We start from the raw sequence: 18,208 nt of genomic DNA, 5'->3' as shown, positions 1-18,208 counted from the left end.
CATTATATTGAAAGTGCTTTTTTAAATGAATATCATCCCACTCCTACCAAAATTCTGATCACTCCTCTACAGAGGGCTGGCCCTTGTTTGAGAATAGCTCGTCTACTGAAATCCATGGATGTAAAGCCTTTAATTCAACCACATTTATTCAAACATTTCATAAACCGTATTGCATGGCAGGCACGGTGCTCGGTTCTGAAGATACAGAGACAGTAAGACGCCACTGGTGCCTTAAGGATTTCACTCTCAAAGTCAGCACCTTGTCAGAGTGTTAAAACCCAGTAAGGGCAGTGACAGAGATAATCGTGCAAAATACCAATGAGGCAGGGAAAGCGGGGAGGGGAACAGGCCGCTGAATCCAGTTTAGAGACAGGTGGAAGATTGTCAAGGATTACTTCCGGAGGTGACACTTAAGCTGACTCTTTAAAGAGGAAAGAAATTCACCAGGCAAAGAGAAGACAGTTAGAGCAAAAACACGAGGCAGAAACAGCACACAGTATGCCTGGGAACAACAGGCCATTTGAGGTTGCTGAAGCAAAAATTCCCGGAGAGGGAGAGGCAGGGGATGGAGCTGGAGAGGCCGAGAGAGGTCAGGACAGGGAGGGCCTTTTGTGTCACACTGGGGAGCCTGCCACTAAGGGCTGAGTCTTTTACATAACTTTGCATGGTGGCTGGCAGGGTGCATGCCCGCCTCAGCACGCAGCAGGTATTATTAGATGATGATCATGAGAGATAAATCTGAGAAACCACAAAACTCTGAGCAGAGCCAAAATCCCTTAGGTTCCAAGGTTCCAGAAAGTTATCCGACTCCTCTGCCCCTTTGCAAATTCAGCTGAGATGTGTGGCAGTGGTGGTCAGCCAGCCCTGAGGTGCTGCTTTCTTGGCAATTGGCTGAGCCTCTAGACTTGCATCTATGGCTGGAGCATAGTAAGGAGGGAGAAGGGGAGAGCGTGAGTGAGACAGAGAAGAAAGACAGCACTAGGGGACAGGAAGTCACGCTGAGAGACACAGCCACAATGGGGCTCAGATTGAAGGGATAGATCAAGAAGCACTTTAACGCAAGAAGATGATTTCTGGTGTAGAGAGGAGAATCATATGCTTTCTCCCAGAAAACTCTGCAAATACTTGGTGACCAATCAGACCACAAAGCCGCGCGTTCAGGGGCTCCCTCCCTCCCCATCGTAGGGGTCTCTGGGAGTAGGGCAGGGTCTCCAGTCTAAACTCAAGCCAGGATTCAGACACATATAGACAATGCAGATGGGCCGGCCCCAGCAGAAGTCTATTTGTCTGAGGGGTTGAAGAGCCTCCAGAAAAAATAATCCACATGGAAGGAAATGGGAATACCACCTGATCAGCTCAACCCATAATAAGACTGAGTCCTTTGCAGGGCAGGGAGTCTGAAAAAACTTCAAATGAGCAGATCACCAGGGCATGAGTAGTACTGGCCAGGTATTTCTTTAACAGGTATAACATGAAGACAGGGGCTAAGGTATTCTTCCTGGCTTTGAAACAGAACGTAAAGCAGCTCTGGCTCCTTGAGGGCTGCAGGTGCTGAGCTGTAGTGAGAAAGGGAACACCCCCGGGCTGGCCAGCAGGAGGTGGAAGGGCTGGAGAACAGGGTGATCCACACAGGTGCCTGGCAGTATGCCCAGGAACACTGTGCTCGTGAACATGCGTGAGACATGCTCTGGAACTGCAGAAATCTCTTGGGGGTGATTTGTAGTGGGGTGAAGTTCCACATGAGTTGGAAGAAGGAAGAACCAGGGAAATGTGGATTATGACTGTTAATGGTTCCCACCATGTAAGTGGGTGAGGCCTGGGAAAAGTTGGGTTCCACTAGGAAAGTACAAAGTTTAGGTTTCCCCAGGGAATAGCTAGCAAGCTAATAGCTGGCTCATCCTTGCAGAAGTTCTACCTGGACACCGTTGATCAGTTGAAACTGTTAAACTGTTTCTCTTCAATTCTCCCTCTTGTAGCAAGTTTATGAGCTGCAAATGTCCCTGTTTCCTCAGGCCTAGGGCAGGAATCCTTCCTAGATCCTCATCTCTACAAGTGTCCTTCTCATGCTGATTAAATCCCCTGAGCAACAGACACTAAGCACAAACAGCTATTTTGTTTTCCACCTTATTGTTTTCCATATTTTCCAAATTATCTATAGAAAAAGGCAAATGCTAGTTTTTCAAACCCGAATGTAAGAAGTACAAGTAAGCACAGCTTTTCACAATCTACATGGATGAGGCGTATCTGGGTTTTATGTGCTTTCCTTATGGTCACCCCTCAGGCATTTGATCTTGATTATGTAACACACAGCAGTCACAGAGAGCAACCACCTGGTGTGACAGAGGGCGTTCTGCCATGCAGATGATGCAGAAGGTTGGTGTGGCTAAGCACTGCCAAATCTGACAAACCTGTATTTTGTGGCATCCCCCTTGGGGACAAGGACCCTGTTGTAGAAGGAGACAGACATTAACATATTTTCCTACTCACCTCCACTGGATCTTGGCTTATCCAGCGAGAGTGATTGACAATCCCCAAAGGCTGTTGGCCAACTATTTGCAAGAGGGGTCCATGGAGAGAGGCCTCTTCCACCTGTTACTCTTTTCTCTATCACTTCACATCCATAGGGGTCCCTAAGCCCCAAGAGAAGGGTCAAGTGCAAATCTGGTAAGCCAAGAAGACCTAGCAGTTGTCAACTTAATTAGCCTTCAGGAAAAATATATGGCTACATAAGCACAGTAAAGTTGCTATAGAGACAGGCAGAGGAGGTGCATTTAGAACAGGGCCTCATCGCATCACCCGATAAAAATAAGACCCAGGCTTTTTAATAGCATGAATTACTTAAGTTTTAAATTTAACAGGGGACGACACCAAGGCACTCACTGGTTTTCAGAACATTTGTGGAATCTGGGCTGCCTGCTTCTGCATATGTTAGCAGCCATCACAACATATGCTCTAGCGGATGGCAATGAAGAGCTGGAAGCCCACGTGTCTCTCCCATCCCCTGAGATAAGAGATGGTCTTTCTCACTTTGGTTTGTCCTCTTTAATTGGGTGAGATTTTCAATGTGTTTCAGGAAAATTTCTGAGAAATAACTCTACTGTGCTCTGCACTGGGCCAGTTGCATGTATTATTGCTAGTCATTGTAACAACCTTAAGAAGCAATGATCTCATTTTGCAGATGACAAAATAATGAAGCTCAGAGAGGTCCAGAACTTTCCCAAGGTCACAGAGCTACTAAATGGTGGAGTTGAGATTCAAATCCAGGTGTCCCCATTCCAAAGCCCATTGCTTTATGAGACATGAACGACAACCTCCGCACAGAGAGGAACCCAGGATGAGGTAAATCTAAGAAACTTTACCATTTTTATTGGTATATGGCATAGACCTTGTTATAGTTTAATCTCTCTCCCAAGGCAGTCCCAAAGTGGATGGGTTCCAAGAAATTCCACAGAGATTCTGAGCTCTACTGGTGAGCACCTCTCCGATTATCCAAGGCAAGTGTTAATTTCAGACTGACTTCTCCTTACCATCCAACATGTTTCTGGAGTATATCTTCCCTAAGTGAGGACCACCAGCATAATTAACACAAGATTCCAAACAACATCACTGAGAAAGTGTCCCCACTGCTCTTGCATCCATGAAAGCTTAACTATGAAACCCAGCTGGAAATCCAAAGTGAAGTGCTTTTTGTTGACAACTTTGTCTTCGGATTGTTCATGAACCTCTTACTTTGCAGAAGGATTTTTAAAAACAGTTTTCCAACAAAGGCCTACATAGTAGACTCAATCTGAGCCTCTATGGCATCGCCTTTCCTTGTGGGAAACGGCAGTGCAGGTGAGATGAGATTGGTTCTGGGACAATGGCAGTGGAAGGGAAAGGAAGCCAATAGGGAAGCCAGGGGACCCGTGGTGACAGTAGGAACAAGTGGTGCCTATGTCCCTCCCCCTTCAGTTTACCAGCTGAGGGTCAGGACAGATGTCTGGGCTTCACAGGATCTGAGAAGGCATGTCTAGGGCAACACTGAAACACATGGCTTGACAGAAATTTGAACCAAAGCATCGAACCCAGTGAACGAGGCAGAAGGACAGAGAGAAGGCAGGTAGAAGCCACAGACCAGAGGCTGGGACCCAGGGCACAGCAGAAGGTTTAGAATCAGAGGGAAGGTGGTGGTGCCTCAGTAGAGTCCTTGGGCCATGGAACTCATCCCAGGAGCTTTTTCAGGCTACCTGCAGCCTGCAACGTGGGTGCAGAGTGTGGCTAAGGGAGCTGCCTGCTGGGACCAGCTCTACTGCTCAGGACGCTCAAATCCATCTGTATGCCACTGTCATCACCCCCCACACACTCCTTCCAATCCCCGCACAATCAGCACTAATGTCTCACCAACAGATTAAGACCTGAACTGAAGTACAAGAAACAGGATTTTAAACTCAAGTTAATTCAATTCCCCAGGTGACCCTTGTTAACTTATTCACCCTCAGAGATATATTAATAGTTCCTTCTCATATCGTATAGCAATTTGTGGGGTGGGTTTTCTGGTAGCTTTACATTTTTTTCTCACTTCAGTTAGACATGTAATCTATTTAAAAGTAATATGGGAAAAGGAAAAATGAGTGTAGGAATAACTTCCTGGCAGAAATACTTTCACTAGTTTCTGAATGTAATATCAGCCCAGCAAAAGTTATCTGCAAATACAGAAGTTATCTGCAAATACATGTACATCAAAGACACTCAAGTTTTTTTTTAACAAATGAATCATTTTATGCTACTGAAATAACTCTGTGATGTGCTATTGGCATTTAAGGAGCTAAATAGACTCTGCGGGCCAGCCAACTTCTACTGAAAACATTAGACATGCACAGGCTTTGGACTCAGGCAAACCTTAGAAGTTCTGGCTTTGCTACTTATTAGCTGTGGTAACTTGGGCAAGTCATTTAACCTCTCTAAGCCTCAGCTTCCTCATCTGTGAAATGGGAATCATATCAGTCACATGCCAGGGATAAATCCAGGGAGGAGAATGGCCAGGGGGCTATGTCAAAGGCCAGACACTACTTCCACCCCAGGTGGATGCCGGGATCAGGACAGTGAGCAGGCAAACCTTGCCCTTGCCCTCCCTCCCTCCCTCCACAATCTTAAAGCTCCTTGAACAACCCCCATCCCCACCCGCTGAGAAGTTCTGTACCCTCCTGCTGAAAGGGCTTAGCCTTTCCGGGTTCCCCTCCACCGCCAGCTGTTTCCATGCAAAGCTCTCGAGGGTGACTTGCAGGCTACGGTCATCACCACCACCAGCCTTTTCCCATCCCTGCCTCTACCTACTGCCCTCTAAATAAGGAAGCCGGCGCTGCCAGGCAAAGAACTTCTGCCCAGTATGGGTCCTGGGCGGCCTCTCGTCTCTGTCTTTCCCCGGGCCCCCAGCCAGCTTCCCCCCTCCCCCAGAGATGCTCCCTGCTCACTTCATTCCTGCCTCATAGTTGGAATGACAGTGGCTCCCAGAACCCCTGGGGAACGTGGAGGGTGATGGGGGTCTGGGGAGGCAGCCAGGCCCAAGAGCAGGTTAATGTTACAGCCCTGGATAAGTGAGCCGGGCGGGTTGACGTCAGGGTGATGATGGGTGGAGGGGAGGGCCGGGCTGCTGAACCAACTATAAAGATAGGTCAAACCAAATATCAACTCGGAACGGAGCAAGCGGGCGAGCTCGAGAGCGTCCCCGAGCCATGGTCTCTACCGGCCGCGGCTCAGCCTGGGTCCCTCTGCTCTCAATCCGAGTGCCCCATGCAGGCTTTGGTTTCACGTCAGCAGCCTTCATCTGCCTTCCAAAAATAAGCCCCTGCCGCCATGCCGGAGGGAGAAAAACAAGAAGGGCGGTATTTTTAGGGCCATTAATTCTGACCACGTGCCTGAGAGGCAAGGTGGATGGCCCTGGGACAGAGGCTGTTCATCACTATGTCCCGGGGAGCAGGACGTCTTCGGGGCACGCTGTGGGCTCTCGTCTTCCTGGGCATCCTAGTGGGCATGGTGGTGCCCTCGCCTGCAGGCACCCGTGCCAACAACACGCTGCTGGACTCGAGGGGCTGGGGCACCCTGCTGTCCAGGTCTCGTGCCGGGCTAGCTGGAGAGATCGCCGGGGTGAATTGGGAAAGTGGCTATTTGGTGGGGATCAAGCGGCAGCGGAGGCTCTACTGCAACGTGGGCATCGGCTTTCACCTCCAGGTGCCCCCCGACGGCCGGATCAGCGGGACCCACGAGGAGAACCCCTACAGTGAGTGCCAGCTGCAGCCAGTTGGGACGCTTGGGGGCTTGGGCTCGTGCCGGGCTAAAAGGTGAAGGGGCCATGCTCTAGTGGACAGGATGCACTATAAAGGGGACAGAAATGCTGCTTACCACTTAGATGATTCCACGTGACTCTACCTGGGTGCAGGCTCAGTATACTGGGGTCCGAGCATCCTGGCGTTCCTTGCCATCACCTTGGTTAGAGCCTCCGTGGCACTATTTCAGCATTACTGGCCCATCTGATGCCTTGTAAGACCACTGGGAACCATTCGTCTGGGAAGCCTGCAAGGCAGGGGTAGGGAGAATGAGTTAGTATACTTGGAGCAAATTTGACACAAGCTGATTTTTATTCAGCTTCTTTCTTGGAGAAGAAAAGGAAATTTAATTGCAAAATGTCCAACTGAAGCACATCCGTCTTTTTATCTCAACGCGCTCCCTCTGTCCCCAGGCTCTCATCCTGCAAGTTGTCAGCTTGCTGTATGGTTAGTCTCCTATCCCAGAAAGGATAGGGGCTGCAGGATCCAAGAAAGCCATCAGCCATGGTGTGGCTGCTGTGTGTTCAAGATTAAGGGGGTTAAGATTTGTTGAAACATGTAGAGTACACATTAAGAAGAAGAATAATCAGAATGTAGTTTTTTACTCAAGTCAAGGACCTCAAGTAATTATGTCAATGAAAGCCCAGATTCAAAGCTCGTCTTAAATAGGTAGCTAAGTGGTCATTGCAGTCCCTAACTCTGATATCAGAACTTTCCCTTGCAGAACTGGATTTTTAACAGCACAATGGCAGCACTTGATGAGTGCAGCAGCCAGGGTCTCCTAGAGCGAGAGGGATCGTGGATGGGGTGATGGAGAGTCTGGCTTTCTAGGAGAATGGGGGATGGACTGAGATGCCCTTGTCGGCTCACGTTCCCACTGTGATTTGCATGCGCCTTAGGTAACGTGGCCCCCCTTTCCTTGTCAGGCCTGCTGGAAATTTCCACTGTGGAGCGAGGTGTGGTGAGTCTCTTTGGAGTGAGAAGTGCCCTCTTCGTTGCCATGAACAGTAAAGGAAGATTGTACGCAACGGTGAGTTCACCAGGCCGGGGAAGTGCCAGGTTTACGAGGGCTTGATGCTTACACAGTTGAAGAAAAGAATATGAAATTCTGAGTAGAGAAGTGACTATCTAAATGGGAAAGGAAAGGCTGTTAAAAGGAGCCTGTGAAAGGGAGGGGCCTTGCAGCTTCTGCTTCTCCAGCCTCATGGGTGACTGTCCTCCACTCTGGCCCGTGTTTCTTCTGTCCCACCTGCCGGATGAAGTCTGTGTGATTAAACAGAAACCACAGCTCAGGGAGCCCGTGGGCCAGAGGGAAGCCCGCATTTTGGCATCCAGGCTTGTGGGCAGGTGTGATTCCCTGCATTGGCAAGGCCCTGAGAGCAAGCCTCTCTCTCTGCCTGGGTGTGCTGCTCCACGACACGCGCCCTGCAAGACGCCCCGGCCTAGCGCGCCGCAGAAAGAGCGGAATGGGAGGCTGTTTTCATCCTCATCAGTGTGCTGAGATTCTGCGCTAGCGTTTTCAATCCTCTGGTCTCTGATCATAAAAGCTGGAGAAGCAGCCTACCCATTACACACTTTAGGCAGCTACCAGTCCCACCCATTCCCATCCCCACCCCCGTAGGTCACCCCTGGGAGCACCAGTGCTGGCACTTGGGTTAATGCCACCAACTTCTAAGCACATTGACCAAAACCTCCGCTCTCTCACTGACCTACTCATTCCTGCAGCCCTCGGCCCATCATTTGGCTTATTCCAAAAGATGGTGGGCAAACATCCCTGTGAAACTGAAGACATGGAGGATTCCTTTGACAGAAATAAGCCAGCTAAAACGGAAGACCTCAGAGCAGGCCTCAAAAAATATCAAAGTTATTTATAGGGAGGGTGTGGAGGGCTGATCTACTGCCCCTCGGAGGATCAACTGAGGATTGGGATGTGAAGAAATAGACCCAGGACTGGCACTGGGTCCCAGGGGGGACCCAACATAGGAGGTCTATGAAACACAAGAACGGGTTCACCATGTGGCCTCCGTCCCATAATCTTTAGTGCTAACATCTCTCAGTCTGGGTTGGTTTATGTGGACATATGGCATGCATTCAAATCAGTGGGTCTCCCACACAGGTCTGTGGACAGTTTGCATCTCCATCACCTTGGAAACGTGTTAAAAGTATGCATTTCCAGGTACCTACCTAGGAGATTCTTATTCAACAGAGCCGAGATATGGGCCTGGAAATCCGTTTGTTTTTGTATTTTAAATTTGCCAGGTGTTTCTGAGGCATAGGCAGGCTTGGGGGACAGCAGGCTACATGGCCTCTGGAGGGCAGGGTACCCCCCACTCCCCATGTTACGCTGAACCTGAGAGCTGGAGAGTGGGTGAGATGAGACAGAAGAGACATGTCCTTGTTCCTCTCTCTGGAAAAGTGGTGGTGAGGATAGGAAGAGGCCTGGGGCCAACCCAGGTTTTGGTGGAGCAGGTTCCCCCTTGGAGATTGCAGCATCCCAAAGAACCCCTTCTTTCCAGCCTGCATAATGCCCGGAATCCCATAGCATCAGGAAAGCCGGGAATTTGGGCTGTTGGCTGTGGGACTCCATGCAAGCAAGGAACGTTTTAGCAAGTAAATCTCCTGGGAGAAAGCACAAATTTCACAAACTCTTCTTTCTCCTTGTCACCTTTATCAACAAGCTATTTACTACTATTTTCTCCCTACCCAGAAAGGAATTGAATTGTGGGGAGGAGAAAATGCACAAATAGACAGGATATTTACCCACTTCCCATTTGAAATCTCTTGGCCCTGGAAGGAGAAGCTGGGAAAGGCTGGGGAAGGGAATATAAGATTTAACCATCAGAGAAAGCGCCGCGAAGCGGGGAAGAGCATTCAGAATAGCAAAAGGGAAAGGAGGCTGACTCCCAGTGCCTGAAACCCCCACCCCAGCCCCAGCCCTCACTCTGCAGCACCATTATTGATGGATGACTTTAAAGGGAGTTAAGCAGGTTGATGAACTGCTGGGCTCACTAAATGAGCAGAGTCCAGGAGAACAGGGAACTTCTGGAGGAAGGACCCCGCCCCCTTTACCTCCGCCCTGCCACTCCTCCTACCTTCACCCTCAGTAGCATTTGGCCAAAGAGCATCTTCTCCAGGGAGGGAGCTTCTCCTCCCTGGACCTCAGGGCCAGCCGGGCCTGCACACAGAGAGTGGGGCTGGACAGCTGTGCCCCAAGCCTGGGACACCTGACGTTTTGTGTGGCTCAGGACCAGATGCTCCTGAGCGACTTCTACCCCTCCCTCTCTGCCCCTCAGAGGCCCTTATCACAGTCTAAAAAAACAATTGCCGACTGATCCCCGGAGCCAGGAAGCCTCCCGCTGGGTGATGATTTCATTCACACTATTTCCCTTTAAGCCCTCTGAGCGGCCTCATCTCCCAGGCTCAGCTGCTACTGCCACTACATGGGATTTCTCATGGGTGGGGGAGGGAAACTGGGCTGGGGCTGAGGTGTTGATGAGGGGGACAAGGGAACAACTCGTGGGCAGAGAATAAGGGCCAAGAAAACCTGGCTAGAAGTGGCTTCACACATGTCTGTCTCCTGGAAAGAGGGGTGGGGAGGCTCAGGACAGTTTGCGGAGCCCCCCCTTTAGACAATATAAACAGCTGCCCTGCCCTGAGCACTGGCCTACTGCTTGTGTTAGGCTGCACAGGCTGCAGAGGGCTTTACGAGCATGATCTCACAGCACCCCTAGGAGGTGCATTTGATCTTCATCCTCCCTTTGCAGCTGCAGACACCGGGTCTCCAGGGTCACACGTCCAGCCACAGCTGTGTGCAGCCCTGTCTCAGGGCTCCGTGACCCGAGTTCTAGTTCCTGGCCAACCTACCCTCTAGCTACTTGTCTTACTTTGGGCAACGTCACTGAGCTTCTCTGGGCCTGGACCTCTGCTCTCTCAGGATGAGGCAGGAATTAGTGAATTCTAGCCCCCTTGGGTCCCCTTTAAAATTCAGAAAACAAAACATCAAGGATCTCCACCTGACAGTGGTTCCATCAGAATCCTTAGGTCGAGAAGAATACACACTAGCAAAAAGATACCAGCAACTCAGTTATGCTTTCAAGTGATTACAGTTTTACTAAGAATAACTGCATTTACATGCTTTTCATCAACAGTATGACAATGTGCAAAGGAGAAAGTTAATTTTCTCCAGAGACTTCTGATTAGTATCTGGGGCACTGCATTGCGGGAGGGGAGGACCAGCTTTGCCTTGGTTCAGCTGCCACCCTCGCAGAAAACAGCACTCCTGAGGGAAAGGGACAAAGGACACCCACCATGAGGAAGTGCTGGGAGATGGACCTGGAGAGCAGCGGGAGGCGCATGCTCTTATGAGGGGCCGGTGGCCCTGCATACAAATCCCCGCCTGCTACAAAGAGCTCCACAGGAGTGAGAAGAATGAGACACCGGATGAAAAACCTTCCAACATTCCTAAATCAACAGTGCAATTGTGTGCTAGGAAAAAGAGTTGGAAAATGCAGGCATCTTCAGAGCTGACGATATTTCGGCTAAAGACAGGAAAAGCAGTCAGGGGCTGTAGAAGAAAGTCTTAGGACAAAGAGTTGGTTTATTTTTCCTTCTTGCCCACATCCTTCCACCCCATCCTTCTCCATCCAACCACTCCCAGGAGGAACAGGGGCAAATGGCCCCAGCAGTCACAGGATAAAGATGTTTAAAGGCAGGATTAGATCCTCATTGGTCCAGGTGACTTAGCTCTAAAGGCAAGAGGGTGGCTGTCTTGTCCACCTCACACTTTTAGGGGCATTTCTACCCCATGGATGTGCTTGCTTCTCTGCGAAATGCCCTTCTCCATCGCGAGTGCCAAATGCACATAAGTCTGAATAGACCTACATGGAATTGAAGACATTGTCATGCTGGGGCTTGAGCCCGGCAGGCCCAGGAAATGTGATCCAGTGGAATGATTTCATTTGTCCAAGTAATCATATACGGTAGCTGCTTTTATGAACATGGCGTTCACTTGGCTTGAGGGCGTTCTTCACCAGAGCTGAGGAACCAACATTCCCAAGCCATGAGAACTCAAAGCTCAGGGCTCTGATGAAGATGAATTAAGGCTCTGGGTCTTGAGCATCACTCTGGGCAGCAGGAAAATCCAATCAACCTGAAGCATTCAGGGAAAATGCACGATCTCCCCTTCGTGCCACAGATGGGGGTGCTGAGGGCGGAGAGAGAGCAGCAAGGGGAAGGGTAGGGCTTCTAACACAAGCTTCATCTACTAGTTGTCTTTTTTCACTTTACTTTTGTATAGGATTCTGGTGAAGGCCAGAGATAAGAGACAGGCTAGAGAAAAGAGCAGAATGGAAAGAAAAAAAAAGTCATAAACTTAAAAAAAAAAAAAAAAAAAAAACCGTGTGTATGTTGAGGGGGAGTGGATTTGAATGATCCAAAATCTAACGACCAGAAAAACGAACTACAATCTATACATCCGTGGCCACGCATGCTTAAACAATCATGTTTTAGGAGGCCCAGACGTTTAGAAGAGGCTGGGTTCTCAAATGCACACATTCTAGGCACCGGGAAGTGGGCAATGGTTTCAGAGTTTCTTGCCCAAGTCACTCAGTTCCTCCCACTTCCCCTTCCTCCACCTCAAGATTTCATTTCCTCTCTAGAGCTTGCAAACAACACATGAAACCTCTCCCTTAACCACCATCCAGATCAGAAATAAATTCTCTGGAACTGACTGGGCGGGTTACTCTCCAGGGACATACAAAGTTAGAACAGGGGGGAGGCTGGTGGGTGGAGAGGGGCTGTGACCCAACAAGGAGGAGACCACCCGTTTCTGATCAAAATGTTTTCTCGCTCGTTTCCTGGCCCATCTGCTACCCTAAATTCCCTTCCCACTTTAAATAATGTACTTACTTGACTAGGTGACACATGAACTTGTTTTAAGGAGAAAAAGTATCAGAATATTCTATGGAAAGTCTCACTCCTACCATCATCTTGAAGCCACTGAGTTCCTCCCTAGAGGCAGCCACAGTTACCAGTGTATCATCCCAGTATATCATTCCAGAAATAGCCTAGGCACACGTGCACGCACTGCTATCATCTTTTTAAAATCACACACACAGGAGCATACTATGCTAATACTTTTTCCAACCTTGTGTCTTCACTTAGCAATGTATCTTTGAGGCCATTTCATGTCAGTACAGAGAAGCTTCTTATCTTTTCAAGGCTTGTAGAATTCCATCATGTGGATCTACCATAACTGAGTTACTCCTTTTTTTTTTTTTTGAGACAGAGTCTCGCTCTGTCGCCAGGCCGGAGTGTGGTCTCAGCTCACTGCAATCTCTGCCTCCCGGGTCCAAGAGATTCCTCTGCCTTAGCCTCCCAAGTAGCTGGGACTACAGGTGTGCACCACCACGCCCAGCTAATTTTTTATATTTTGGTAGAGATGTGGTTTCACCATGTTGACCAGGATGGTCTCAATCTCCCGACCTCGTGATCCACTCACCTTGGCCTCCCAAAGTGCTGGGATTACAGGCCTGAGCCACCTCAGTTACTCCTCTCCTAATAGAACATTGTTTTTGGTCTTTTGTTATTTAATACTGTAGTAACTTTTGTGCATGTGTGGGAATATATCAGTAAGATAAATTTCTAGAAGTGGGAGTGCTGATATAGTCATCCTTTACTCTGGGCAGCCGAAAGTTGGTTTTCTTTTTTTGTTTTTTTTTTTTTTTCTTTTTTGAGAAGGAGTCTCACTCTGTTCACCAGGCCTGGGCTGCAGTATTGCGCCAGAATTCTTCACTCACTGCAACTCCCGGCCTCCCAGGTTTACGCATTCTCTCTGCCTCAGCCTCCGAGCTAGCTGGGGACTACAGGCGGTCCCGCCACCTCGCCTGCCGGCTCGGTTTTTGTATTTTTTTTCAGCTACGACAGGGTTTCACGTGTTAGGCCAGGATGGTCTTGATCTCCTGACTCGTTGATCCGCCCGCCTCGGCCTCCCAAAGTGCTGGGATTACAGGCTTGGCCAAATTGGTCTTTATAGAGATTATAACAGTGTACACATCGGAGGACATTAAATGAGAATTCCTAGTTTCTATGCCCTCACTAATTAGAGCAGAGTGTCAAAGGCTTTTGTCTTTGAAATCTGGCCACTAAACATGTGATCTCACAGTTATAATTTACATTTCTCTTATTAGGCATATTCTCTTCTGCTCACATGCCACTGATATTTCTTTTCCTGGGAATCTTCTGTTTTATAAATGTTGTTCATTCTCTGGTGAGTTTAGGGTTCTAAATATAGTAACAAAATGTACTCTTTGACATATGTGTATTGTACAGATTTTCATCCAGTTTGCCATTTCTGTTCTTATTTTAAGGTAATATTTTTCAAGTAGAAGACTAATTTATTAATTTTTTTTAAATGGCTTTAATTTTCTTTTTGTCCTGCTTAGAAAGATGTTCCTGATTCTGAGTTTATTTAAAAAACCCTTTTCTGGATTTGAATGGTTCTCTTTTTTACATTTAAATTTTTGCTTCTTTTGGAATTTATTTTGATGTAAGGGATAAAGTCATACACACCAAACTTTATTATTATTATAATAAAATGCCATTCCGTTGTTCCAACACCATGTTTTCTCTAGTGATTTAAAATACCACTTTTACTTTATATTCATGTCAGATTCATTTTATTTTACATCCATGTATGTTTTGGGATCTACCGCCGGACTCTTTTGTTCATTGACCTGTACTGGACTTCTCATTCGCATAGCTTTACCTGGAATGTTTCGATCAGTCCTGAGCTGAGTTTTTCCTGGTGCTGCTGCTCCCAAGCTTGCCCACCAACAAGGGAAGTCCTGTGACAGGTTCTATGCCCCATGCACAGGGCAAGAAACCAGGGTCCAGAGAGGCTCCTAATGAGGGGCTGTGGTTCAGAGCCAGCGCCAGCCTCTGCCCTTTCTCTCGCTTCCTGCTCTTCCATGCAAGCTCACTGTCTCCCAGGCACTCCGTCAAAAACCGCAGAGCTTAAAAGCTAAATTGTCCAGTAACCCACAGCAAGTCTTACAGGACTGGTGATCCAGGGTAAGGCAGTCTTTTGAGGCTTTTAATGTAAAGTAGTTCATGATTTACTTGGAGAAGAATACTACTACTACTAATTTGTTTTTAATTCTACTATAAAGCAAGCATTGTTCCCAGGACTTTCCATGCATTATTTCAATTAATGCTTAGTCCAATTCTATGACATAATTTTTCTTACTGTTCTTGCTGCACAGATGAGGGAATTGAAGCTTTAAAGGTTAAATGATTTGTCCAGGCTCACATAGCTAAGTAAGAGGCCATTGTCATCAGTCTAACCTCAAAGCTATGGCACAAATGTTTTTTTTTTTTTGAGATGGAGTCTCACTCTGTCCCCAGGCTGGAGTGCAGTGGCGCGATCTCGGCTCACTGCAAGCTCCGCCTCCCGGGTTCACGCCATTCTCTTGCCTCAGCCTCCCCAGTAGCTGGGACTACAGGCGCCCGCCACTGCGCCCAGCTAATTTTTTGTATTTTTAGTAGAGACGGGGTTTCACCATGTTAGCCAGGATGGTCTCTATCTCCCGACCTCGTGATCCGCCTGCCTCAGCCTCCCAAAGTGCTGGGATTACAGGCCTGAGCCACTGCGCCCGGCCACAAATATGTTCTTGACCTATGTTGATTAGTTCATCCTTTTTACCTTTAGGACGTCCCTTTATTCATCCACAGATATTCACTGAGCATCCCTAACAAGGAAAACAGGAAAGTTATGAAAACCCATCCCCTGGCCTGGCATTAACCTGTTGACATGGCTGGTGAACGCCTTCACATTGATCTCAAGCAAGTTAACATCAGTGGAAATGCTTTGTTAACAGGCTGCCAGCGTGAGAGAAGACGACGGGGAAAATGTATGAGGGGTTTCCCTGTGTTCCCACAGGCAAGGCTGTCCCCTCGCCCACTCACATTACGTTGAAAGAGCCACCCATGCAGGGGTCTCCTGACGTTTCAGTGCTGTCCTTATTTACCTATTTCTTTATTCTTGAGACAGGGTCTCACTCTGTCACCCAGGCTGGAGAGCGGTGAAACGATCATGGCTCACTGCAGCCTCGACCTCAAGCAATTCTCCCACCTCAGCCTCTAGAGTAGCTGGGACTGCAGGCATACGCCACCATGCTTAGCTTTTTTTTTTCTTTTTTTTTTTTTTTTTTAGAGACGAGGTCTCGCTATGTTGCCTAGGTTCCTCTCAAACTCCTGGGCTCAAGTGATCCTCCTGCCTTGGTCCCCCAAAGTACTGGGATTACAGGTGTGAGCCACCGAAACCAGCCATGTTGTCCTTATTCAACCACCATCCACTCAGCATCATGTACCAAGCAAGACACAGTCCTCATCTCAGGGATCTTGGAGTCTATTGGGAAAGAAAGTATGGCTGTTCTAAATGTTGCCAGAGGGGTCCACTGAAAGGGCTCTGGGAGTCTTGGGGTCGTGAGGAGCAAGCTACTTACCAGCCTTCAGAACAGCAAGAGGTTCTCGTCCAGCTACACTGCCAGCAAGATGGGAACACTAGCAGTACAATTCCTTTACAGAAGGTAGAGGACACCTCTGGCACAGCCCGGCAGCCATCGAGTGGGGTTTTTTTCATACCCGAGCAAGAAAGAGTCAGAAATTATCCTCCACCCATTTCTCATTCTATATTTCTTTTCAAAAGTAGATCCCGGGTCTCTGGCTCCCACCTCGCTCTCTGTTCTTCTAGCCCCGACCCAGCTGCTTCCCCCACAAGAGCAGGAAATCCCTGCACACTCCCTCAGAGCAGCCACCCAGGCAGGTTGCAGAGGAAAGAGGAGGACTTGGGGTGATGTACTGGGAATGAATTTGTGCATGTGAGACAGAAAGTCCAGCATTCATGTTCTGAACAGGTGTCCCACACACACTCCTCTACCAAATTAGCATGGAAAGGGCCCCAAATTAGCATGGAAAGGGCCATTTTTTTTGTTGGTCCCAGGCTCCTTGGCATCACCTGTCACATTGGGAACCAGGTCCTTTTCCCCGTAAAAATTCCTGCTCCTCACCATCTCTGTTCCTGTGTGTCCCTGGAGAACTATGATTGTCTTGGACCGCAGTCCTCAACCTTTTTGGCACCAGGGACCAGTTTCATGGAAGACTATTTCCATGGACAGGGTGAGGGATGGGGGCATGGGGGATGGTTTGTTCTACCTCAGATCATCAGGCATTAGATTCTCAAAAGGAGCAGGCAACCCCAGATCCTTCTTCACATGCAAAGTTCTTTCTCCTACGAGAATCTAATGCCACTGCTGATCTGACAGGAGGCAGAGCTCAGGTGGTCATGCAAGCGATGGGGAGTGGCTGGAAAACAGATGAAGCTTCGCTCACCCACCACTCACCTCCTGCTGTATAGCCCGGGTCCTGCGCTGGTATGGGCCACTGACTGGTACGGGTCTACCTTCTGGGGGTTGGGGACCCCTGGTCTAGGAGGTACCAGACACCTTCTAGGCTCAAAGTCAAAACTGAGAATAGGCCTTTTTGAGGGATAGAAACCTTGAGACTTAAACCAGGAAAGACAGACTGAGGAACAACAAGCAGAAGGAAAGAGACAGACAGTGTCGGAAAGGGCTTAAGAGATCCCCTATATCTCCTACCCCTCCACCAACCACCTCTCTCCTTCTTCCCCCACCACAGACAGTCTGCAGAAAAGAGAACTGAGGCTGAAAGGGGAGGAACCTGCCCAAGGTCACACAACTAGGAAGTAGAAAAGTCACGAAATAGCACTCTGGGCTGTCACTCCTGCTCCAGTAGAGACTCCCTCTCACAGTGGACTCGAGAAAACAGCCTATCGTGTCATTTCCTGGTCTGTTCTTTGAATGGAACAAGTTACCATCTGGGGACTTCATAGAAAGTACTCTGGAAGTCAGGAGACCTGAGTGGTAGAGCCTCAGCTCTGCCCCATGTGGCACAGACCATCATCCCGTGTCTCTGGGCCTTGGTTTCTTTATCGTAAAGGAGGGAAGGGGAGAGGAAACCATGAGAGCCTGCAGCCTCTTCCCATCCTAACCTTTCACCGTTCTGTCCACCCAGGATGCTCGGACCTCACAGTGCTTGTCTCACAAAGAGAAGGGAAGGGGCACCTGGCAGGGGGGCCTACTGTCCGCGGCCCAGCTGGCATCTGCAGCACTCCTCATTTGTAACCCAGTCTCTGCTGTTTGTCCATGTCTTTCGCAGCCCAGCTTCCAAGAAGAATGCAAGTTCAGAGAAACGCTCCTGCCCAACAATTACAACGCCTATGAGTCAGACTTGTACCGAGGCACCTACATCGCCCTGAGCAAATACGGACGGGTAAAGCGGGGCAGCAAGGTGTCCCCGACCATGACTGTCACTCATTTCCTTCCCAGAATATAAGGACCCGCAAAAGAAGGCTCACGGATTTAAAGCAGCATCTGTTCTATTGGAATTTTGCACAAGCGAATAACTCCCCTTGCCCTCCATGGCTTCTGAGTCAGGTTTATGTTGTGCTTGGGGAGATCCCAGTTGTTTCCCTTGGCCACTGGACCCTACGGCATGTAGCCCATTCAAACCAGGGCTGCAATCAGCAACCTTAGAATGGCAATTTATCCCATGCTCTGACCTCCCTCCAGGAGAGAAGGTATCGGTGACACTTGTGGAATGTGACCATGTGCACAGGAAAAGGCCAGGGTAGGAGTTTGTATGCACTGTTGTATATCCATACAGCTTTATATACATTCTCATAGCAATGGCATTTCAAAGCATCAGGTTTCTTTCTCCTAGCATCATCGCTGCAGGAATCTGCCTATAAGAATGTCAGTTGTCAAACCAGCAAGATTGATGTGTGCTCCCATTCTGCCTCTTTCCAATTATCTTTCCATTCAGAGGCC

The 18,208-nt window shown here is 48.7% G+C and overlaps 1 protein-coding gene across 1 annotated transcript; it reads left to right on the top strand.

Moving 5' to 3' along the window:
• Positions 1–5,778: 5,778 nt before the first annotated feature.
• Positions 5,779–17,787, top strand: FGF6 (fibroblast growth factor 6). Its single transcript, XM_017883287.1, has 3 exons — positions 5,779–6,256; positions 7,229–7,332; positions 17,538–17,787. Exons 1-3 carry the CDS (start codon positions 5,911–5,913, stop codon positions 17,712–17,714), a joined length of 627 nt encoding a protein of 208 aa, XP_017738776.1. The 5' UTR covers positions 5,779–5,910; the 3' UTR covers positions 17,715–17,787.
• The last annotated feature ends 421 nt before the right edge of the window (positions 17,788–18,208 follow it).

The sequence above is a fragment of the Rhinopithecus bieti genome, unplaced genomic scaffold (assembly GCF_001698545.2).
Source record: "Rhinopithecus bieti isolate Rb0 unplaced genomic scaffold, ASM169854v2 scaffold_13342, whole genome shotgun sequence".
In the NCBI taxonomy this organism is placed as follows: domain Eukaryota; kingdom Metazoa; phylum Chordata; class Mammalia; order Primates; family Cercopithecidae; genus Rhinopithecus; species Rhinopithecus bieti.
The sequence above is the reverse complement of the archived record's forward strand: the minus strand, read 5'-3'. Positions and strand labels throughout refer to the sequence as shown.